Here is a 23,962-nt window from a genome sequence, read left to right as displayed (position 1 = left end):
TTCTTATGTACTGAGGAAGGAAAGGTTCCGTAGCAGCCCCTGAGACATAACTTCAGACGCCACCAAATTCCTATTACTGTAAGAACGCTTGAGTGTGGCTCTCTTAAGTGGGCCACAGGCCTGCTTGGTTCTGTGTCTGCCTTTTCCTGAGTGTCTCTCCCTTCCCACACCTCGCCCACCACTTAGATGTTAAAATCTCCCCAACTCAGATCCATAGTAAAATGCATCTCTGATCTCAGGCTGAGTGGCAGCCTCGGGCTGTGTTTCCAGCCCCTGCTCTACGGCTGCAGCCCCTTCTCCACCCCCACCCCCACCCCCACCCTCTCCAAGGTCACACAGAACACTACAATCTTAACCAGAGTCCAGAGTCCATACCCTTGGCCAGTGTTTTTCTGGAAAGTTCTCTTCCTAGTCTTGAGACATTTCTTAGTGAGAGAATGTCACAGTTATCCTCATGTCTAGGTATAGATCTCGTCAGAGGAGCCCTTGCAGGATGGCCAGAAGGGAGGCAGTCCAATTTCCCAAAGCACTCTGACCTGTGGAGATCCAGTATGTTTAGATACAAAGACTGACTATATGAGCCTTGCCATGGAAGACATTCAAGTAAGCCAGGCCCAGCCACAGCCCCACCCCCACCCTTCCTACTTCAGGGAGCCCTGGTGTACTTCAGTGCCCTACTCTACAGTGCTTAGTGAACCCAGCTCCAGGGCCTGCATAGCACTGACCTTATTCTGGTCTCCACCCAGACCAGGCCCTTTGATTCTATCTCAGAAGCCCAGCTCTGACAAAGCCAAGCCTTGTGGAGTGGACGGCTTAGGCAGCAGGACTTGGTAAGTTTAGAAAAGGAAGAGTCAGGCCAAGGTGTGCCGGCCTTCATGAGTGCATGTGTGCACGCCTGTATATACCTCTCTCTGTCTCTGTCTCTCTGTCTCTCTGTCTCTCTGTCTCTTTGTCTCTGTCTCTGTCTGTCTCTCTCTGTGTCTCTATCTGTATGTCTCTGTGTCTCTGTGTGTGTGTGTGTGTGTGTGTGTGTGTGTGTGTGTGTGTGTGTGTGTGTGTTGTGCATCACCAGTTAACCAGTTGTCGGCCAGGCAACCCTGGGCCAGGCCTGTGGCTGTGGTAGCACCCTTCACAGTCATGGGTTGGCAGGCCTGAGCCTCCTCACTAGAACTATGTAGAAAGTCTGTGAGCCTCAGGAGGATACTTCTCTGCCAGGGCCTTCCAGGGAGGAGGTCATCTGTAAAATGGAGGCAGGTACAGAGCCATCGACAAGAGGGACCCAGACAGCTGTAGAAGGTGGATCCTGAAGCCTAGTCCAGGCTCCAAAGGGAAAGCAGCTTGTGGCTGGCCACTTTCCCTGCCCAGGTGGGTGGGGCTGGGACAAGGCCCTGAAAGGCTTGTGTTTAAATTGTAAATCCATCTCCTTGCTGGCTGTTAAAACATTCTACCAAACTGAGAACAGGTTTTGAAAAATGGCTTCCAAATACACATTAAAAAGCACAGCACAAACCTGGCAGGCAGACGGGATAAGCAGCACAGGTGGCCTCTGGCTCCTCTCTACTCTCCATCAGCAACCCAGGAGCTTCCTGCCACTGAACCCCAGGTTCCCGCCGTGTCCCTTGGACTTCCAGACCTCCTAGTCACTGTCCCTTACCACGACCAAACTGCCCTTCTTGCTGACATCTGGGAGTTAATAAAAGCAAGTTCCTTATCCACACAATAAGCTGGCGATTTTCACTGGCGTCCCTCTGTCCATGCCCCCCACGTGGGAGCCTTGCTTCTACAACCGGGAGTCCCTCAACAAGGGCATCTGCTTTCTCAAGTGTCTTTTTCGACCATACTTTCCCTCACAGCCCCAGTTGCTCAGATTATAGATGTCCCCAGCTTGTAATTGGGGCTGGGGAGTGTCCTGCTGAAGTCTGTCCTTAACAGGCATTCCCAGTACTCAGGCACAGATGCTTAGTATCTGGGCTGAGCGAGTGGGCAGCCTCCCACCAGCCCTCCACCTGGAACTGAGCTGGGAATGGTTCCTGTAGCCACCGGTTTTTTTGCTCCAAAATCTGCAGCACCCAGCTCTGGAGAGAAGGCATGGGGGAAAACAGACGCTTGTGGGAGGGGGACTGCCCCTCAGTCAGACTCCGCCCAGACTTTCTCATCTGCTCTGGTGTCGCCTTAAGGCGAGGTAAAGTGGCGCCTGGGCGGCCAGGGCTGTCCTTAACGGCGTCAGTGGTAGCAGCCCCGAAGCAAGTCCCAGCAGGGCAAGAACTCCATTCCCAAGCTGACCCAGTAGACCCGTGGTCAGTACCTCCCTGCCCTTCTGGTGCCACCAATGCAGGGTCAAGGCGATGCAAGTCAGGCTTAGAGGCCCGGTTCGCAACGTGACCGACCCTTGGAGGTAGTCAGTTACGGGTTCTGAATCCGGATCCAGAGTGCAAGTGCTTGCGGAAGCCGGAGGAGGTCTAGGGTGGTGGTCAGGCGTCCGCCGGGCGCCACCACCTCCCACTCATGGCCAGGCTGCCCTCGCAGGCCCGGTTGCACACGCCCCGGAGCCTGGCTCTTGCTCATGGGAGGTGGCTCTTCATACTGTACACTAGGCGAGGCATGCTGCAGAGCCTAGTCCCAGGAGACGCAAGAGACTAGTCCTAGAGCTCTGGATAGAATAATCCTCCCAACACTAGTGCTAGCCAGCCCCGCGCTTTAGGAGGTCCTCAAACGGACAGGAGCTCTAGTCACCTAGGAGACGCGGAGCACACCTGGGTAGCCCAGAGCCAGGTCGCCCGTGTGGTGACAGTGACACTAGGCCTCTTGTAAGGGTCCCACTGGTGTCCCTCGGCACCCCGAGTCTCTTCTGCCAGGCCTGACTCGCTTCAAGTACACGCGCCCACAGACTTTCCCAAGTACCAAGTGGACATAGGAGCCGTGCGTAGGAGACGCTGCCGGGGTACTCTAGTATAGACCGGTAGACATGGGACCCCAGAGTACTTGGGGGAAGGGCCCCAGGCTGCGCCGGGCTCAGGGAGTGGCCCCGGGACAGGATCAGGAAGGAGGTGGGGCCCGGGGTGGGACCCAGAGCAGCAGAGTGGGGGGAAGGGCATGGGCCCGGGGAGTATCTCCGCTACCCCTCGGTTCCTGGCAAGGCCGCCTAGGGGGCATTCCTAGCCAGCGTGGCGTCAAGATTAACGAACCCTTTTCTCCGCCCGGTGGGGCCCCGCAATGCGTTGCCAGCCCAGCTCTAAGAGCCGGCTGTGGGGCGCACGCTGCGGGCGGACCGCCCCACGCCCTCTGGCTCCCGGGAGCGCAGCCCGCGGTCGCGCGCCCCAGCCCAGCTCCGCGGTGGCGGCCGGCTCAGAGAGCTTTGTGACGTCAGGCGGCGTCACGCGGGGCTGACCCGGCGGCGGCGGCGGCGGCGGTGGCGGGCGGGGCGGCCTCCGGAGGCGGCGGGAGCATGGAGCCGCGGGCCGGCTGCCGGTTGCCGGTGCGGGTGGAACAGGTCGTCAACGGCGCGCTGGTGGTCACCGTGAGCTGTGGCGAGCGCAGCTTCGCCGGGATCCTGCTGGATTGCACGAAAAAGTGAGCGGGGCAGGGTCGCGGGCCCGGGACTCCTCGGAATCCCCCGGGACACTCCTTCACCGATTCAAGGTTCCGATGCTGGCTTCGGGAGGAGCAGCAAAGCCCGCGTCCGCTTTCAGTTTCTGCTGGGCCGGGGTTTCGAGGCGCGCCAGCTGGCCGCCGGTCTGGGTGCGAAAGTGGCTCTCTCCCAAAGTCGCGGTGACTTTCGGGGCAGGAGAGTGTGCAGCCCCGCAGAGGGGCTGCGGGTCCTGCCCGGGACGCACAGGAAGCCTTGCCTGAAACTCCTCACATCTGCCATAATTAACGCACTTTTCTTTGTTCAGACGCACTGTTGAATTCGACTGTTTGCAGAATTGCGATTCGTTTGAGGGGGTCAGTTATGCCGTGGCCTCACCTGTCACAAGAGGGGGGAAGCCCAAGGCTTGTAGTAGTGGCTGGTGGAGACCAGCTGCGACGACTGCGGGGTGTAGAAACACTGCTGTGGGCGAGGCGCCTTGCGGGGGAGTGGAAGATACAAGTTATAGGGCCAATGCCTCTACTGGAGGGGCGCATCGGGCTTGGCTCCTGGGACCACCTGTACAGCCTTTGCAGGGGCTTCTGCAGCGCAGAGCAGCCACCTGAACCCAGAATCACATGGCACTGCGCTGTCACTGCCGGATAAATGATTAGGCATTAATCAGCCTGTGACTCTTCTGCCCCAGCCAAGCTTTATTCTGGAATTAGGAACAGAAAAAGGCTCTGCTTTCAAAGACCCAACTTTTTCCCTTCCTAAAGCCCAGATTTTTCCTGCGTTCCCACCACAGAGCAGAACCCTTCCTCCTTTGACAGTTACCCTGCTGACATTATGTCTTCATTAGATGTGCCAGAAGCCATTTATGAACAAGTCATGTGACTTAACATATGGCCTCCCGTGTGACTGGTGCCCCTCTCTTGTTGGTTAGTACAGGGAGTGCCTAAAATGGGGTGACGTTCAGGGGCTGCAGAATAGCCAGCCACCTGAAAGCTTCCAGTGCAAGCCCTCCCCCACCCTGCTGATGTCTGCCCTGTCCTCCCTTGTCAGGTCTGGCTCAGTCCTGAGCCTGCAGGGCTGCACCCCTGCTCTACCTGTGCAGCCTGCTCGGGCCTCTCCCTAGAGAGTGCAGCAGAGGACCCGCATTTTCCCAGCTCTCCGGCTCCGGTGCTCAAGATAAGATAAGCTGAGGTAGTCCTATCTTGTGGCTGTGTCTACAGATAGTGGGATCTCTGCCCCGAGGCCGTCGGCTAACCTGGCTTGCAGATGTATACACCCTTCATGGATAGAAGCTAACTGATGGGATCCTGAACTTGGGAACCAGCAGCTATGGGATGTTTGTGTGTCTGTGCCCCCACAGTCTACTATAACCAGAGCCCCTCGGAGGCAGGAGCTTGGCCAGTGGTCACAGCTCTTCTCTCTCTTCTCTGCAGTGGCGTTGGTTGCTTCTGTGCCCTTGCAGGGAATCTGAAGATAAAGCGGCCCTTCCTTGCCCCTCCAGCCTTCCAAGGCTTGGCCTTGAAACTGTTTCTCCTTCCCCACCCCTGATCTTTCCTGCAGGGCACCTCTTGTTTCTGTTTCCTGTGTACTATCCATAGTATTATGAGTTGCAAAGCTAATGTTTACAGCCCTGCTTCTCAGGCAGAACTGAGCACAGCTCAGGAGCTGTCTGGGTGGTTTTGGTTGCAGTGTCAGCTCTCAGCCTTATGGGGTCCACATGCTGACCTGCCCTCCCAGGTACCAGTTTCTCCTCTGGGCCCAGTACCTATCCTTGCTCCTATGGAGGCTCAGTCCTTGGATGTGAGCCAAGGAAGAGCTCCCAAGTCCTATTTCCTCCCACCTCAGGGGAGCCTTTGGGGCTCAAAGCAGCAAGCAGGTCAGCATTCCTGAGGTGGTGCTGCAGTTTATAGGCATCAGAGCTCCCATAGTTTGGATACAGGCCTCGTGGCCTGATTGTCCTTTATGGTTCCTGATCACTGTGCATCCTTCTTGCTAGATGGGAAGTGTGACCTGGATGGCCCCATTCACATAGACTGCTGGAGGAAGGGTCTGAGTCTGGATCCAGCCACCCACCACTGGTGCTCATCATGAAGTTAGACTGAAAGATGTTTACTCTTTTCCCTTGTCTGCAGATGGATGGGGAGCTCAGAGGGGGTCTTGCTCACGAGCCACCCGGTACAATCCCAAGTACCTCCTCCCACTTACATCTTGAATCTGCTGCCTGGCTGTGGAGCAGCCTGAAGCAAGTTCTGTGCTGCTCTGGGTACCTATGCATGCCTGTATTTTCACTGCACCGTGCCAGGGAGTGGGCTCAGCCTCTGACAAGCTGCTTTATGATCTTTATGATCCTTGCTTACATGGAGGATCCCTTCCAAAGTGTGCTGACCCAAGTCATGCATGAAAGGGCGGGGCTGACACTATTCTGCAGGGTTATGTCCTTTGGTTATGTCCCTTGTTGAGCACCTCAGGTGAGGTAACCCTAGCGACAGGTAGTCTGCAAGACAGCAAAGATCCACTGATTCTGAACTTCTAATCTGAGCCATTGATTCTTAAGCTGTACCACACAACCGCTGAGCCTACCTGCTGGGACGGTCAGTGTGACGACATCCTTTTTGGCCAAGACCACAGTCACTGCCTGTCACCAGGCTAAAGAGCACCAAGTTCTGTCCTGGAATATGTGAGCCAGCGTGGAGGCTCAGGTGCTGATAGGCATCCCTGAGATTATGTGGTAGGCACAGAGGTAACCATAATGCTCAGACATCCTCTCTGCCCTGAAGGAACTGGAGGACTTCGGGTACCTTGTGCATCACAGCTGGTGTACTGGGGACCTGGCTGGCAGGCTGGTCATGGGGACTGTATCACAGAGATGTTGGCAAAGTGAACAAGGAAGACATAGGGGAGAGGTGGGCCTGGTCTGAGCTTCTAGGAGAGCCCTAGGGCTTAGGGATGATGTTGATGCTAATTAATGCAGGGTGCAGCGACCACCTCTTCTCCTCTGGAAATCTGGGGTCTGTGCCCAAGGATGCAGTGCAGGTCCAATTGTATGCTCTGGTGAAGGGATTGCTGTGGTATCCAGGCTGTGACTTGTCCTGAAAACCTCCTCACCTGACTCCCGAAGCAGAGGTGGCCCCTGGAGGCCTCTGTACACTTAGCAGTCCCCAGCAGCCCACTGTTTCCTGCAAGACCTTTCTTCTTCTGGCCCTATCCAGTTCTCTAGCCCTACTACTCAATGGCTGTTTGCTGGGCCACAGAAAGGCTGCAGGGACTTTCTAAAGTAAGCAAGCCCTGGTGTACAACCCGAGGTGGGGCCTTGGGTGTTTGGACTTGGGCCTTCCTGGGGCTGCAGACTCCTGGCAACATAGCTATGTAGAGAAGCTTCCGCACACTCCCGCCCAGCTTTGCACATCCGCATGCCTCTGATCCAGGAGCCTGTTGACTCAACCCTCAGGCAGTGGTGGGATAGCCTCTGCCACCACAAGCTGGGGGAGGAAGGTCCCAGACGGACATAGTAGGGGCGGGAGGGTGCCACTCGGGTGCCAACAGCCTCATGAATCCTGGGTCTGCCTGTGGATCTGGGAAGCCAGATGGAGGCAGCTGCAAGGAGGGGCAGCCCAGAGCTCTGGCAAGCAGCCAGAACTGTATTCTTCCTGTCCCTGGGCTGGCCTTAGCCAGGCTACTCTGGGTGAGTTGCTGAGGCATCCCTGCAGGTGAGTCCCCAGGGACATGATTTGGCTCCTGGTGTCTTGCCGTGGACTTTGGGCCAGGCCATATGTCCCCAGGACTGCATCCTCATCATGCAGAACAGGAGAGAGAGTCTCATTGTTCCTGGGAGCCCTATATCTCTGTCCCCTTTGAGTCTCTACTGCTTTTATATTTGGATATGGCCCCCTCTTTATAGCTTCCTGGGCTTCTCAACCCTGCTCAGTGTTCCCATCTTTTCCTGAAATCAGAGGTTCAAGGCTACGCTTCATAAAGATATTGGTTCCTGCCCTGGGTAGTCATTTCTCAATCTCCAGGTCCCATCCCTGTATACCTACCCTCTATCCCAAGGCTGCACCCAGTCAGCAGGCACTTAGTCTGTTGTGAACCCTAACAGGTTCCTGTCACTGCCAAGATCTATAGCATTTCCTGTGAGCCTCTGTCCTTGAGACTGAGCAGCTTGGGCCACAGCCTGGTTTTATTGAGGGTTCTAAGCCTTAGGATCCACATCCCCTATGTACCCCAGGCCAGATCACAGTGTGTCCACTTGCTTTTCCCTGTGCCATGGCCATCTCCATACCTGGAGGCAGTGGATCCCAACATCACACACAGGACTGCCCCAACTGGGACATGTCTGCAAGTCCCTTCACCTCATCCTTTCTGTGAAGAGGAAGTGTCACTGCTTGTCATTCTGTGGACTGCTACAGGGTTGAGGGAGCTCAAATCACAGCCACAGCCTTTGCTGCCTACAGACTAGAAACACCAAAGCAGACCCCTGGTGGCCATGGCCTCCCAAAATCTATCAGTTGGCCTCAGCCATCCTAGGGGAAGGTCATCAGCCAGCCTGCCTTGGCCTGGGGTGAGCTGTTCTGTTTACCCACTAGGCAGGCCTTGGGTGTGGCCAAAGCAGGGGCAAGGCAGCAGCTCCAGGAAGGAAGAGTGGCTGCATGCTCCCTGGGCCGTGCCATTTCTGAGGAGAATCCAGCCCAGGGACTCTGGGAAAGGACCTGGGTTTACAGCCAGTCAGTATCTGTCCTCAGCCTGCAGAGTCTGCCCTAGGCCTCTGGGGCTAAAGCAAGCAGACGCTCAGAGTGCTCTCTGCTAATAGCACCTTCAGCACAAGGGGGCTGCAGAGATGAGCAGAAGAGGAGGTGGCTAGAGGGAACCCCCATTTTATGCTCTAGGTAACTGTGGAAGCTGCCAGACAGGTGTGCTCTGAACAGCAGCTCTCCACCCCTGGTCCTTTGTCTGCCCTGCCTCCCAAACCAGCCACTTGCCGTTCCTTCCTGCTCTCCTGGGGCCTTCTCTGCCTTTGGTCCTGTCTGGGCAGAACATGTTTCCCAGGACCTAGTTGCCGCTATATCACAGGCTGCTCCCTGGGGCAGGTATTCCAGCTCCCCCTTTCTGCCCACACCCTCATTTGGGACCCTGTGGTGTTTTCTGAGGGTGGGGTCCAGAGGTGACAGGCTGGCTAATAATCCTCTTCTAGAGGCCATGGAAGTAGAGGCCAGTGGTGAGAGTTTGGGAGGTCACAGCACCCCAAAGGCTCTGCTTTGGTGTCTCTAGCCTCAGGGCAGCTGTGGCTCTGGCTGCATCTGGCCACATGTGGCTCCGGTCCTGCACACAGGATGCATAGTAGGCATCTGGGACCAGGGGGCTCCTTAAGACATTGTTCAGGGCCAAGAGGCTTGTGGGGTGTGTGTGTGGGGTGCGGTGTAAGGGGGTGGGGGGAGGAGGGAAGGATCCCAGCAAGCGGAGTCCCCTCTTCTCTTAAAGAAAGGGAAGAAAAAGTGAAGCACATGAACAGAGACCTGGGTTCTGCAGCTACTGGCTATGGGGCAGGTGGACTCCCTTTCCGACCACGCCCTGTCTCGGGATGCAGATGTCTTCACAGTCCTCTAGAAGCATTCCAGCCTCAAGCCCTCTTTCTTGTGGCATAGACTCAGACTCTAATACTCTGACCAAGAAGAAGCCCTCAAGCCACATGTCACAGGACATGCGGGGCCTGGGTACCTGTTGAATGTCAATCCACCACTCTGGACCTAGATCCAGATGGCTGTCGAGCAAATGTCTTAGGTCTGTACGGGTGTGGCACCTTCAATAATAAATCTGATGGCCAATGGCTTAGGCAGGAAATAAGAGATGGGACATCAGGAGGCAGAAAGGATTCTGGGGTGGCGTGAAGTGCAGGGAGAGGATTTGCCCCGGAAGTTGTGAAGAGACAGATGTGTGGTACCTGATCACAGGTAATCAGCCATGTGGCAGAATGCAGATTAGAGTAAATGGGTTATAACAAGGTGTGATCTGGTCAAAGAAGAGCCTAGCTCTAAGGACTAGGTATTTGTAAATGTATGTTGAGTCTGAGTCTTATTTCTGGGAGCATGGGACTGGGACGAAGAACTGGACTTAATTTCTGCAAACGGTCTTCCAGGCCTAGAGCTGGTTAGGTGACAGGCGCTGGGCGTAGCTGGAATCCTCATTATCCTCACTCTGATTTTGTTCTCTTCTACCAGGTCTGGTCTCTTTGGCCTGTCTCCATCTACTCTGCTGCCTCTGGCTGACAACTCCTCTGCCATCAGCTGTCATGGCCAGGTTCCTGAGGAGGGAACTGGAGAAGTGATGCAGCTGGAGACAGGACCTCTGCCTCCTCACCACCAAGACCCTGAGAAGGATCAACCTCCCAAGACAGCTGTGCCTGAGCCGCCCCCACCTCTCATACCACCTGTGCCTGCCGGGAACCTGCCTCCCTTTCCACCTTACTTTGAGGGTGCCCCCTTCCCCCACCCACTGTGGCTGAGGAACACTTACCAGCAGTGGGTGCCGCAGCCCCCACCCAGGGCCATCAAGCGGACCCGTCGGCGACTTTCCCGAAACCGGGATCCGGGCAGACTCATTCTTAGCACAATCCGCCTGCGGCCACGTCAAGTACTATGTGAGAAATGTAAGAGTACTGTGAGTCCTCAGGATGCCAGTCCTGGCCCCCTGAACACCCCCAAACCCCGCCGGAGGCTAGGCAGTGGCCCTGACAGTGAATACCGAAAGCCAGAGGAACCAGAAGACAGTGCCGTCATAGCCATGGCCGCACCGAGGAGAAACAAGAGGGAGAAGCGGGAAGAGGACAGGGTTGCCGGAGAGCGTGTCCCGAGGAGCCCAGTCATCAAGATCTCCTACAGCACCCCACAGGGTAAGGGTGAGGTGGTCAAGATCCCATCCAGAGTGCATGGCTCCGTGGAGCCCTTCTGCCCCCAACAGTCTCTACAGAATGGCAGCCAGGACTCAGAGGTATCGAGGGATGGGGAGACCAAGGGTGGTGGAGACCGACCATCCAGCGGGCCTTCAGCCTCCATCCCCAAGCTGAAGCTGACTCGTCCAGTGCCTCCTGTCTCAGACCTGCCACCTCCCAAAATCCGCCTGAAGCCCCACCGGCTGGGGAATGGAGAGCACGAGCCTCTGTACAGGGCTGAGCTGGTAGAGGAGCTGAATGGATGCCCACAAGGCCCCCTGGCCAGCTCCCCTGCTCTCTTTGCTGATGGCTCTACCCATGGGCTAGAGGACTTGTCTTCTGGAAGTTCTGGTGAGGACGATGACCTCAAGAGATTTCCCCAAGGTAAACATGGCCGTGATGGCTTGGCTTTTCTTGTCGACTGCCCTGGGAGGAGAGCAGACTGTACCAGTGAATCTGTGTGCAGCAGCACCGACAGCCTGGATGAATTAAAATCATCTGGTTCAGAAGTGACATCTCCAGACACGGGAGACCTGTCATCTGGCGACAGTGCCTCTGTTCCTTCGTCTTCTGCTGACACTCGCCAGACAGTCCCTCCCCTCACGGTCAGGCTGCACACGCAGAGCGTCTCACAGTGTGTGACTGAAGACGGAAGGACGGTGGCTGTAGGGGACATTGTGTGGGGTAAGATTCATGGTTTTCCTTGGTGGCCAGCACGTGTCCTTGACATCAGCCTTGGCCAGAAGGAGGATGGAGAGCCCTCTTGGCAAGAAGCGAAAGTCTCATGGTTTGGGTCTCCAACTACATCATTCTTGTCTATTTCGAAACTGTCCCCTTTCTCTGAATTTTTCAAACTGAGATTTAACCGTAAGAAGAAGGGGATGTATCGGAAAGCTATAACTGAGGCTGCAAATGCCACACAACATGTGGCCCCAGAAATAAGGGAGCTCTTGACCCAGTTTGAAATGTAACTTTGGTTCCGGGAGCAGGTGAGTCTTGTGTTCAGTAGGCGCCTGCTGTTCCCAAAGCAACCACCATGTTGTGTTCAACATCCAGAGGCTAGGGAGCCAGACACTGGGCCTGGGGGGCTGTCCTAACACTGCTGCCCTCACTGATGCTGTCTCTGGAGCTCACATACATAGCTCAAGAGAGATGCTTTCAAGGGCCCGATTAGTGGATGTTTGTTTGTGTTTGAGTTTTGCAGCCAGTTGTCAAAGGAAGGCCCATGAGTCTTCTGCTAGGATTTTTGAGAAAGGGATGCCGTTTGCCGGACTCTGGCTGGGGTAAAGGGAGAGCAGAAGGATAAAAGGCAGGCTTTCATCTTCAGTCGCTCTGAGGAAAGAGGGAACTTCTTTTACTCTCTCCCCAAACACTAGTGGCCTTATACCTCCTGCTTAAGTGGGCCAGGAGTCTGACTGGCAGGAAGGAGGAAGGCAAGGCAAGGCAAGGAGAGCGTCCTGACCCTCCAGTGGAGCTGGCCTTAGTGCCTTGAGCTGTCTGTTCCACTCAGCATGCCCTGTCCCTCCTCCTCTGTAAGTGTGATGGTTCCTGAGTGGTTCTCAATGTGGCCAGGTGCACCCAGTTCTGGGTGGTAGGTACAGTGTCGTGAGCTCTTAGGAGAATGCTGTAGTTTAATGGTCAATCCTCAAATGATCTGTATAGGGTCTGGACTTTGCAGCATGCGTAGTGAGGAAATGTCATTGTTCAGGCTTGTGGGGCATCGCTGGGTGTCATCTCATGAAGTTGGGGGAATCTCTGGAGGCCCTGTGGTTACCATGAGGAGTGTCTGGAAACATGAGGGACACAACCTACCTGCACTTCTCCCTGGGCATCCTCACATCTGATAGCCACTTCCAGCTTTGATTGTCATGGTGAAGACTCTTACTGAGGTCTAGGGCTCTCTTCTTGGCCCCAGGCAGCCTCTTGGTTTTCTTTCTTAATCCTTGGCTTAATGCTAATTCCATGTGGAGGTCATGTCAGGTGATTATACTCAGAAGACAAGAGCCCTGCATCTACCTCCAGCTAGACCCCCTGACTTGGTGTTAGTTCCCTCAGTGACCTGTCTGCCCAGGCCACTTGCTCACTCCACCGTTTTGGCATCATGGTTTCTTGGCCTATAGCCTTTCCTTAGTCTTTCGGTCCTTAGCAGGACCAACTGATGTCTGTTCAGGAAGAAGAGTCTGGGATGTGGGATACCTCTCAAGCCTGTTCACTGCTCTGTCAGTTGCATTCCCAGGAGAGGAAGCAGTATTGGGAGGCAGGCTTTGGAGCTAGCTTTCAGGCTGCGCTCTACCCTCTCCACTGGTCCCTGGTTATGCCTAACAACCAAACCTATTCTCAGTTGGGGGACCTTTGTGTAGGAGGAGGCAGGTACAAAACAGACATGGGGACTATAGCAGCGACCTCTGGCCTCCGCTATCCTAGGGCAGGGCATCATCCATCAGGCTAAAACAGAGAAGGGCCAGGTGATGTGCCCTGAGTGCCCCTGCGGTGTCCTGGCCCTCACAGAACCTCAGCTGTAGCCACACCCGGTCTTGGAGCACTCTGCACCAGGCTCTGCCTTGCTGGGTCCTCCCTCACCATGCTCTTCCTTGCTTTGGCCCTCTCTTTGGTAGCTGACCATGGCACTGGCTTGGCTGGAGACAGTATGGATGAAGGCTGAAAGCCCCTATCACATGTCCCAATTACGTGGCAGAAGCCCAGCTTCTGGTGAAAGATGAGCCTAGCCTGGTCCTTCCAAACTGACTTTCGATTCCTACCGGCTATATAGACAGAGATGGGGACTGGAGACATCTACCCAAAGCCCAGCCAGGCCTTAGCTGCACCTTGGAGAATGCAGCCTTGTAGATTCTGGGCAGGCCTTGCTTATCCGGAAGCAGAGGGGAAAAAAATCTCACCCAACTGGTTTGCCTGGTGCCTGGTCCTGGGCTGTGCCTGGACCGGCATGCACCCAGCAGCCCTTTGCCTTCTGTGAGGCACTGGTTCCCTATAGCAGCCAAGTGCTCAGCGGTGCTTGTCTGGCAGTGTTTTGCTTTTGTGTAAGGACTTTATAAACACGAAGACGAGGTTCCAGCCAGGCAAGTCAAGTGCTCATCAGCGGTGGAGCTGGGGCCTCCCGCTGTGTGAATTAGGGTCCCCTGGTGGACCAGTGTGCTTTGCAGTGCCCCTGGTGCTGTCAGAGTTAATCCCTTCCAGCTAGCACCGGAGGGAGACCTGCGGATCTGGCCCTCTAAGCAGAAGTTGTTGAGATGCTGGTGGAGAGGCAGTGAAGGGCACAATTGCTGGCCTGGACACTGAGGACAGGAAGCTGCCCAGGGATTGAGTTCAGGTAGGGGAGGCAAGATGGAGGAGGTCAGCATCCAGGTCCAGCTCACTGGCAGGCCATACCTCACCCTGAAGCCTGCTGTGGCAGGAAGAGCAGTCCATCAAGGTTGGGGGAGGAGGGTGCCCCTCTCCTGTGTGCCGGTGGGCGCCATCACAGAAAGCCAGGTATATTCCCTTCCAAAGGCATGGAACTCAGTATTGTCCTTGAGAGAGCCTTTACTCACTTGGATGGATGGCTAAAGGACCAGCTGATGGGGCTTGGTGTGGACACCCCCCACACTGGACAGGGGTGTGGGGGAGCTAGGTGCCCTGACCCTGGAATGTGATGTCACTTGTGTATCAGACTCAATGACTCCTCCAAGTATGTCCTGATTTAGATGTACAGGCTAGGCTGCCCCGACTCATAAGTGCACATACGAGCACAGAGATCCCAGTTTCCTTGTCTGTCACAGGGTGACAGTGGCACCTGTCTTGTGGATGTGTGAGGGGTACCGCAACGTTATGGACTTAGGAATGAACTTGTAGGCAGCTGCCTTTACTTCACCAGGTAGGCTCCAGGGTTTTATTTACCCAGGGGCTCTGTGTGAGTTTACTGGCTGGGGGCAAAAAGCTCTGTGTGGAAGCTGAGCTTATATCCCTGGTTGGTCAAGGCAGGTTTCTTCTGCTCCAGCCCATGCCTGGAGCCCCGCAGGAGCTGACCACCCAATTTTTCCTACGTAGGAGTGGGTGCTCCCCGAGCCAGATCCAGCAAAGACCGCAAAGGGTTGGTGTGACTTCAGGTTCCTCTCTAATCCCTGGTTCTACCTTCCTCCTCTGGCTACTGTGTCTGTGACCCATCTTCCTCCAAATACTCAACTGGATATGGGCTAGCAGGGTAGGGAGAATCTTGGAGACATCTCTGAGTCACAGGTCCCAAATTAGCATGTCATAATCACACAGGCATGCTCCAGAAAGGAAGTGACAGGGATTTGAAACCGATCATTTGGTGGGAACCCAGACCCACACTGTTACCTGGGAAGGGCTTCCTGGAGAAGGTGACTTGAGCTGAGATCTAAATGGGGCACAGGAGTTTGTGGGAGGCAGTTCTAGGCAGACTCTGGCCTGCCCCTAGAAACAAGGGTGCTTGCAGTACAGGACGCAGAACAGTGAGCAGGTCCAGTCGTTTGTGCTAAAACAAGCTAGGGAGGCTGGGCGATGTGTGCTGTTGACTCTTGAGACAAGAGGGTGCTACCTCTTCCTGCCCCACAATACTAACCTCACAGTGGCCCTGGCGGGCTACTTGAGGTGAAACCAGAGGCCTGGCTTATAAGTGGTTCTAGCGGAAAGCACAGAGCCCCGGTACCACAGGCTAGAGGTGACATTTGGTGGGAACAGTACTGTGGGAGAGAGGGAGAAAACCTTACTATAACTGGCAAGGCTCTATTCAGAGCCTCAGGGCCGGGGAAGGTGTATGAGGGGAGGGTGACAAGAGCAGCACCATGTAAGCAGGAAGAGGGTCCAGGAGAGAATAGTCTATCCTTGGGGACAGGAAGCCATATACGATTAGAGAGGGAGCTTCAGGGCTGACAGCAGTTGGATGGGGCTTTGCCTACCGTGTACCACAGTACCACATAAAGATAAGAGGTACTGGGTTGGGGTTGGGGATTTAGCTCAGGGGTAGAGCACTTGCCTAGGAAGCGCAAGGCCCTGGGTTCGGTCCCCAGCTCCGAAAAAAAGAACCAAAAAAAAAAAAAAAGAGGTACTGGGTTGATGGTTGCCAGGTTCTGCCTGGGGATTGGCCGAGATGTGTACCACATGCCTGTTCTGGTTGATGGCGCCTCTTTTTTGTTTTCCCAAGTGCCAGGGCAATCTGGGGACAGAAGCACAGGGTCGCCAGGTGGCCAGCACAGTGTTTGGGTGCTGTGTGGACTGAAAGTTATGACACTTCCCTAAAAGAAGATGGGATGTCATCCCAGGACCCAACCCCTCGGTGTCTACTGAGACATCACGGGCCTCAGACGTGGGAGCATTTGGCCCCCAACCTCAAGTGGCCGGAATGTTGGGCTGAAAGCTGTAAAGGGTTGCCAGACAGTACAGCACACCCATGCCGTGGATGTTCCCCTTTGCTGATCTGTCATCCTCCCTAGAGTCAGTTTGTCCTGTGGCCATGGCAACAAACTGCCGCAAAGCAGGGCCTACAAACATCTCTTTTAGAGTCAGAGGTCTGAAAGCTAAGCCCAGCTGGGCTCCCTCAGAAAGCTGGAGAGAGAGGGTAACCAGCTCTCGAGCTCCTTTCCGGTGCTCCTGGCTGCACCGACAGCCCTCAAGTCTGCCTTCATAATCTTGGAGCTTTCCTCTTCCTCAGTATGGTATCATATGCGTTTCTGACCGGGACCCATAATGGCTCTGGGGGTCCATCGTAGAGTTCAGTGTAATCATCTCAGAAATATCTAATTGGCTTATATCTGTGGAAGTATGCAGTAGAAGCTGACATGATCAGGTTCCAGAGGTCTAAGTATATGGGGTTGCTACTCACCTCTCAGTCATGCTCCTGTAAAAGTATTTTTTATTCTCCTGATGTGATTGGAGGCTCACTCCCTCTGTCTGCTAACCTAAGCCTAGTCCTGGAAGCTTCTAGCCTCCATACAGTCTATTCTAGGCCTAGAACATTTTCAGCATTTCTGAGACTTACTGCTGAGTACGCTCACCCTTTCTAGTTCTTTTTGAACTTTGACTGCCTGGCTGGTTAACTCAGCTGTTCTGGATCAAACTCCTCTCCGGGCCGACCGATTCAATCTGACTTCTCTCAGCTTCTCACTGAACTGTCCTGCTTGGCTTTAAACTACCCCCAGCGATCTGTTCTAATCTTCCGACTCCTTCCCGTTCTCTGGCTTGTTCTGCTTTCACCTGTGTGGAGCTTGTTCCCTCTTTAGCCTGTCTCTGTAAAACCCTCCCAGTAAGACTGCCTCTGAATTCCATGAACTGACTGAACAGAATTGGCTAGAACTCGAGATCTGCATTCCTGTCTCCTGAGTGTTGGGATTAAAGGAGTGTACCAGCACTCCTGGACCTGAAGTGGTTGGTTGGTTGGTCGGTTGGTTGGTTTTTACCGGACACTTGCTAGAATAGGCTAGCTTTGAACTCGGACCTACTTGCCTCTGTCGCTTGGGATTAAAGGCATGTCTGTACTCTGGCTAGATCTCACAGACCTAGAAGGTCTTTGGATGTGATCTCTTGCCAGAGCAGCCATGTTCTGAATTAAAGTTCCTCTACATTCCGCTCAGTCAACATTCCTAGTTTATTGTTCATGAGACTACCTGTGCACACTGTCTGTGTCAGCCTCTCATGTAGCAGAGGGGAGACAGCTTTAAGGATAGACTGGCCCAGGGTCCACAAAGGCAGCAGGAACCGCTGCCTTTGTGCCCCCACATCATCAGCCTAATAGTACAGTAGCATCTGGAAGGGTCTGTCCTATGAGGGAAGAAACTGTTGTTGCAGAAAGATCCATCTGTGAAGACAGCGAGACAGCCAGTTTGAGGAACACGATGGCCCCTCACCTTCCTGCTTCATGATACTCATTTCTCCTGGAAAAGCAGATATTGATCGGGAGTCAGTCTATTGCAGATGCTAGCACACTGTGCCGGCTGAGGGGAGAGGAGAACATGCCTCTAGACTCCGAGTGCACCGTGCATCGCCCCCAACACCACAGTGTCTCCCCCATCCAGCCTTTGAACAGCATCCCTTAGTAGAACGCACCAAACCTACTCTTTCTTCTAGCACTTCTGCTCCCCCTGGGCTGTCAGCTGACTTCTGAATTGCTTTCAGGGAACTCAGGTCCTCTGGGAAGGTTGTAATTATTTTGTTCCAGAAGGAAACTAAGGCCTATAATTCTGGGCCTTTTACAGGGGCCCAGGCCTTCCCACCCACTGACTCCCAGTGGCCTGTCCCTGCCACTGCCACTGGGTATCATGTTGGGAGCCTGAAGACAGGCAAGCAGGCAGGCAGACCAGACAGTTTGGGGGAGGTAAGTGGCATTCCCAAGTGTTAAGGTATCTGGGTGCATCATGGGCCCTTTACAAAACCTCTGGATAACCCTGCCTATCTGAACCTTTTGGACCAAATACTGCCTGTTTTCTAGTGGTCATGGCCATTGTCTCCACAACCCCATCTCTGCATGGTGGTCCCTGACCCCACCTGCTTTGGGCTTCATCTGATAGACTCCTCCTTGGACTATTCATCAAGAAGTCACTCTTTCCTCACTTGGGGGATGATTTGAAGCTGTCACATAAGCTTCTCCCTGTGGAGAATGTTTCCAGTCTCCACTACTTGATGCTGGTCCCCAGGCTCACCTCATCACTGGTGAACCGACCATATCATCCATTCCTAGTTGTGTGTGTGCTCTTCCCTGGCCTCAGTGTTTATCCAGCATGTCCTGGCTGAACAACCAGCTCCATCACAAAGTGTTTCCTAACTGCACAGTGCTCCTTATCGTGCCCCATGACCTCTAGCAAGAGTTCCCCTTGCTCAGATTGTCCACCCCTAAGTCACTTACCCCAATCAGCCCCAGACCTTCAGTGACCACAGCATCCGGTAGCATTCCTGCCTCGTGCCACACCCATCATCTCACTCTGGTAATATCTATTTTCTGGTCAGGCCCAAGGCCCTCACAGTTCCTTAGAGCCCAGGCCTGGGACCAGGCTGCCCCATGCTCCAGCCTGCTCTTGTTTCTGAACTGTGTATTGCTTCTGGTGTCAACACTGGGAACTGCTTTTTCTTTTCTGTTCTGTTCTTTTCTCTTTATAGCAAAGCTTAATGGTATTATAATAATTATTAATTATATATGCAAAACTGAATTGTTTTTAGTAATGCATGTTACACATATGATTTTTTCACTTCATTACAATATGATAGTTTGGGGATATAAGACCACTAATAGCCTCCACCAAGAGGGTTGGCCACCAAGGCTGCCCCAGTGATAGAAATCAACAGTCTAGGGTCTCCATGTTCCTGTGATTCAAAGGCCTTGAGGACAGTTCCTCTCTGAGTCAAGTTGTGACACAATCATGGTAATACAGGTTCATTTCATTCGTGGTCATTACTAGACTTTTTTTTTAATTGAGCTGTGTTTTGTACTGCTGTAAGCATTTCTGTGGTTCCCCTGCTTAGCATCCCTCATGGTCCCTCCTGACTCCTCCTGGAGTCAGCATCCTAATCTAGAGGCTTGTCCCTCTGATTTTAGCACAAGCAGGCTCGCTCATACACACACACACACACACACACACCCCGAGGGCTGAGTAGCATCAAACAGCAGGTTGTTCCTGTCCCTTTTTGGGGGAACTGAAGGGTGATCAATCCTTCTAGCTGTCTTAGCTCTGGAGAAGGCTGAGGTAGCCCAGGCTGCAGGGTGGGCTGGGCTGAGCTGGGATGAGCCTGATACCCTGCAGGATGTGGGTTTCTGGAGAGGCCTGGTGTTCTAGCCTGTCAGCAACCCAGAGCAGCTAAGCTTGCCGCCCTGCGGTGCTGGTAAGGGGCCAGCTCCCTGAGAGTGGGAGAGGAAGGGCTTCTTTGAAGGCCCCAGTTGTAGGACAAAAAGAGGCTCGAGGCCAGGAGCCCTTGAGAGTCTCCTCTCAAAGCTCGTTCTTTTCCCCAACGAAGGTCTCTATAGGATGTTTGAGGACATTTCCAAAGGTCAGGCCACAGTGGCTAGAGAGACTTAGCTTTGTTTCCCAGGGTTCAGTTTGTTTTTTCTCTTTCAAACCTTAAAGCATTCATTAGAAGGGACAGGAGATGTGGTTTTCAGTGGTGTTCTCCCTCCCTCCACTCCTCACCCCCACCCCACCCAACCCCACTGCTGCACATGCATGTGCGTACGTGCGCGCGCACACACACACACACACACACACACACACACACACACACATACACACACACGCTCATGCGTGCACACTGCTGCAAGTACACCTGTTACATCTGCACAGAGCCTAGCCAGACCTTAGAGGCACCCCAAGGCCATTCAGAGATCTGGAACTCCCTAGCCAGGGTAGCTCTCTCAGATGTGTTCCAGCCTGGATGTAGGTCAACCTGTAGGACCAGACTGGGTTAGAACGCTGGGCACCAAGAAGATTGTGTCTATATTTATAGGTCAACTGTACGTCGCTGCTGGGATGATGTGTGAGGCTCTTGCCCCAGAACCTGTTTGCATGGGGCTTTCTAACATATGTGTCTTGATGAATCCTCCTTTGATTCTCAAGGGCCTTCAGGGGTTGGGAGAACAAGGTCCCTCTGATTCTGTGATGGCTGACCTGCTGCAATTGCTCACCGTCTACATGGAATCACACACACAAATGTGCTGCACATACATGTACACAAGCAGAGGATCCCCTTCATGCTTCTGCGTCGGGATCACTGGTGGTTGCCACACCCATCCGGGTGCTGGGGATCCGAACTCTAGTCCTCGAATTAGCACAGCAAGCATTTGACGTGCCCGTGCCGAGGTGTCTCTCCAGCTCCCGATTTGCAGATTCTGTCTCTCGGGTTAGCCATTCCCTAGCGTTGTTTCCTGGACGGAGGTTCTGTGTTCTCTGAACATTCTTCCCCGTCCACACGTACAGACAGACTTAGCTGGGAATGAGATTTGAGGTTTGCGGGAATAAATGGAGCCTGTCATGCAGAACATACAGGAATCCGCTCTTCGGAGTTGGCAGTGTCCCTACTTCCTGTCTGATTCATTTTCTAGTCCTGCTACTTGCCTATCTGCAGCTCTGAAGAGAAGTTCTTTAATGCCTCGGACATGTTAGCCATCCGTTTTAGCTTAAGACATTTCTCCAAAACACCTCAGCTTACCACAGTGCTTACAGGTATCTATGCTAACTGGGTAGTAACATGGCTAGGCTTGGAGCTGTAGAAAGGCTCTATCAGCCTGGGGCTGATTCCACACCCCCTATCCATCCATCCACACAGAAACACACATCATCATCATCTATTTTCAAGGTCTGCCCTACCTTACCCCGGAGGCAGAGAATGTGTTCTGGTGATTGAAAGACTCGAGGATCCCCTTGTAGTGAGCCCATTACTAGAGCAGCAGTCTTCCCTTGCAGACTTCCTAGTGTTTGGGCCTCCTACTGGTCTTGGCTGATCCTGTGTTCCAAAGCCTCCCACCATCTAGAAGATCCTTTACCTTTGTCTGGCACGGTGAGACATGGATAGGAGAAGTTGTGGGAACAAGGAAAGTGTGGTTCACTGGCCTGGTGAGAGCTGGTGGGGAGGCAGATCAGCCTCTGGGACCTCTGCAAAGCCGTAGCACCCAAAGGAGAAGGCTGAAGGGACAGTGATACAAGCCCAGAAGTGCTCTGTCTTGATACTTGCTCTAGGGTTCTCTACAACTGACTCCTTGGTAACCTCTACCCTTTCTTCTTCTCCCAAGGTCACCGACAGTGAGGGTGCAGCTGCTGTCCTGGAACTTCTGACTTCTGTCCAAGGGGCCCATGTGTGTCTGGCTGGCTGTGTGCAGAAACCTGCTGGGCACAGTGGCTGGCCTGACTCCAGAGGAGCCGGTGTGCATGGGGAGGGACCCAGCTTAGGACACCTGGCTCCTCTCAGCTGAATGTATCTGTTCAGGCTTCAGCGTTCCCAGCCCAGAAGTGTCCTGGAGCTTGGTGACACGTTCGCTGCTTTGTGTGCTAGTGGCTGTGAGGCTTAGGCATCCTCAGACAGAAACAGGGCCTTCTGCCCAGCCTGTGAAACTCCTGGTCTGGGTGCTGGGCCTCGCTACAGGACATCCTCCTGGACCTGGCCCCCGTTATTCAGCAAGAGCCACCCTTCAGGCTTGAGGAAACCAAATTGCACGTATGGGGTTCTCCTCCAGCCCTTGGGTACAGGGTCTCTGTGCACTTGAGCCAGAAACCTAGTTGCTTCTCTTCCACATTCCACTCAAAGCATGGGTCCCTGGCTCCCAGCCCTGGCCTGCGGGGCCACCTTGATCTGAGATGCTGCTACGTCACCAGGACTAGGAAGGGGAGAGGGAGGGCAGAAGTGAAAACAGGCCTCAGGTTAGGAGATACCGGCTCTGCCCTGTGAGGCCACATTCCTTTCCCCTCTGTTACTTCCAAGACCAAAAAGAAAACAGAAAGAAAAGAAAACTGTCTCTGCTCCTTTGTTTAAGCATGAGAAGAAATAAACTGGAGTGGGTGTTGAGGCTCTTGCCTGAAGAGCTCAAAGCTGCACCTGCCTGACCTGTGAGAGAGGCTACAATCCTCTAACGGGGTGGAGAAGGACCCTAGCCACCCCTGTCAAGGTGGCACTGCGCCCCTTGAGTTGCTCACTCACTGTCACCTGACAGGATGCAAGTCTGAAGCAAGGTCACTCTTTGCTTTACGTGGTGGTTTCAGTCACCTGCCTCAGGCCTTGCTCTTGGTTTTTCCGGTCCACCCTAAATCCCTCAGGCAGAGGCTTGGACCTGAATGGTTTGGTTGTTTCCTCCAATGGAGCCTCCTGTCTCCATTTTCTCCCTGGGCTCAATTAGAGCTAAGGGATGTCCTGAAATGGTGGCAGTGGCTTTTCTTGTTCCTGATTTTGACAGAAAATACTTGTGAGTTTTGAGGGTGCCATAGCCCTCAGGAGGAACATGTGGGCAATACGAGAGCACTGGTTACCTCTTAGGACTTCTGCAGGCCCAGGAAGGAGAATGGTGCAGATCCGTCACTGACTAGCCCAAGGGCTGTTCTAATGGTATCCTGTGAGTCTGGATCTGTGATTTGGAGGTGGGAGAATGTTCAACCAACTTTTTAAAATATTTTTTTTGTTTTGTTTTCTGTGGGTTTTTTGAGACAGGGTTTCTCTGCATAACAGCCCTGGCTGTCCTGGAACTCCTTTTGTAGACCAGGCTGGCCTTGGATTCACAGAGATCTGGCTTCCTCTGCCTTCCAGAGTGTTGGGATTAAAGGTGTACACTACCACACCCTGCTTGTTTCCCAGCTTTTTGTGGCAGCAAAGCCTTCTTCACATTCAAGCCTTACAGGAAGATGTGACACCAGACCCTGTAAGACCCTACACACATACCATCTCTCCATTTTCAGGGACTCTCCCAACCATCCTGGAGACCGTTGTGTCAGGAGGGATGTGTCTTGGTGAATGGGAGCTTCTGGGCATCCTTGTGTGTCAGCTCATGGCTAGAGCAACAGGTCTCTCCCCCACCCAGTACCCCAGCATCTGGCCTAAGAACCTTTTAAGTGCACACTTGGAAGTGGGGACCTTGCATGACAGGGGACTTTGGAGGACTGAGAACATCCAGCCTTGCCTTTGTGCCCCCACCACCCCTGTTCTGAGGCTGGGAGAGGAAAATGGAGGAGCCACCCATAACTGTTTGTTTCCTGGATGTAGTCTCCCCACCTCTGTCCTACAGTCTGGAAAGAGTGAGTTTTGGCCTCCGGACAACCAGGGGCCCTGCAGTCGCACAGTGGTCACGTGATGCCAGGTCGTGAGTTGCTGCACTTCCTTTCAGGGGTTCCCCAGGAAAAGCTGAACTGGGGGAATTCATGCTTCCAATTAGCTTTGAGCCAAGTGGACCCTGCCATTAGCGGCCTGTGACAGAGGTTTTCGTCTTCGGGAGGCCTGCTCTGCTGGGCAGAAGAGTAGAGATCTTATCCTGAAGCAAACAGAACCTAGTAGACTACATCTGTGCATTGCCTGTGGAATGCACTGCGAGTCTTAAGAGCTTTAGGCCAGGGCCAGCTGTGCTAGGCAGAGGCAGAAGGATCTTAGAGTGAGGGCTGGGCCAGCCAGTGCTATGCAATGAAATCCTGTCTCAAAAAAAAAAAAAAAAAAAAAAAAAAAAAAAATCAGTCCAGGAGCAGCCACTGGCATTTGTCCCAGGCTTTACTGAAGAAACAGGCCAGCATGATGTGTGAGCTCTGTACCTGGCGATCCCAGCAGCAGCTCAGAGGGGGCTGGTCCTGCCCTCTGCCCATAACTATTTATACCGCACACATTGCTGAATGGCAGGTCCTGGCTGAGGCCAGTAGAGCCTGAGGCGGGAGAGACAAAAAGGAGCTCCCTATGCATTCTGGCTCCAGGCCTCCTGTTTAGCCAGCCTGTTGGGAAGGTGCTGTTCTGGGCCTCCGTGTCTCTGTTGGGAGAGCTTAGGCCCAGAAGCACCTTCC

The 23,962-nt window shown here is 53.9% G+C and overlaps 1 protein-coding gene across 2 annotated transcripts; it reads left to right on the top strand.

Moving 5' to 3' along the window:
• The first annotated feature begins 3,084 nt into the window (after positions 1–3,084).
• On the top strand, positions 3,085–22,594 carry Pwwp2b (PWWP domain containing 2B). Of its 2 annotated transcripts, none has more exons than XM_032892359.1 (3): positions 3,085–3,570; positions 9,793–11,491; positions 21,229–22,594. In XM_032892359.1, the coding sequence occupies exons 1-2, from the start codon at positions 3,446–3,448 to the stop codon at positions 11,471–11,473; spliced, it is 1,806 nt and encodes a 601-aa protein (XP_032748250.1). In that variant the 5' UTR covers positions 3,085–3,445; the 3' UTR covers positions 11,474–11,491; positions 21,229–22,594. The 2 variants fall into 2 exon arrangements, with proteins under 2 accessions (XP_032748250.1, XP_032748251.1); XM_032892360.1 differs by having other exon boundaries at positions 3,086–3,570; positions 9,793–11,186.
• Positions 22,595–23,962: the final 1,368 nt, after the last annotated feature.

Source organism: Rattus rattus, chromosome 2, assembly GCF_011064425.1.
Source record: "Rattus rattus isolate New Zealand chromosome 2, Rrattus_CSIRO_v1, whole genome shotgun sequence".
Lineage (NCBI taxonomy): Eukaryota > Metazoa > Chordata > Mammalia > Rodentia > Muridae > Rattus > Rattus rattus.
Note: the sequence above shows the minus strand (reverse complement) of the source record. Positions and strands in the feature narration are given on the sequence as shown.

Coding starts and splice junctions, on each gene's coding strand:
- Pwwp2b (XM_032892359.1), top strand. CDS start 3,446: ATGGAGCCGCGGGCCGGCTGCCGGTTGCCGGTGCGGGTGGAACAGGTC. Junction 3,571..9,792: donor CTGCTGGATTGCACGAAAAA/GTGAGCGGGGCA, acceptor CTCTTCTACCAG/GTCTGGTCTCTTTGGCCTGT.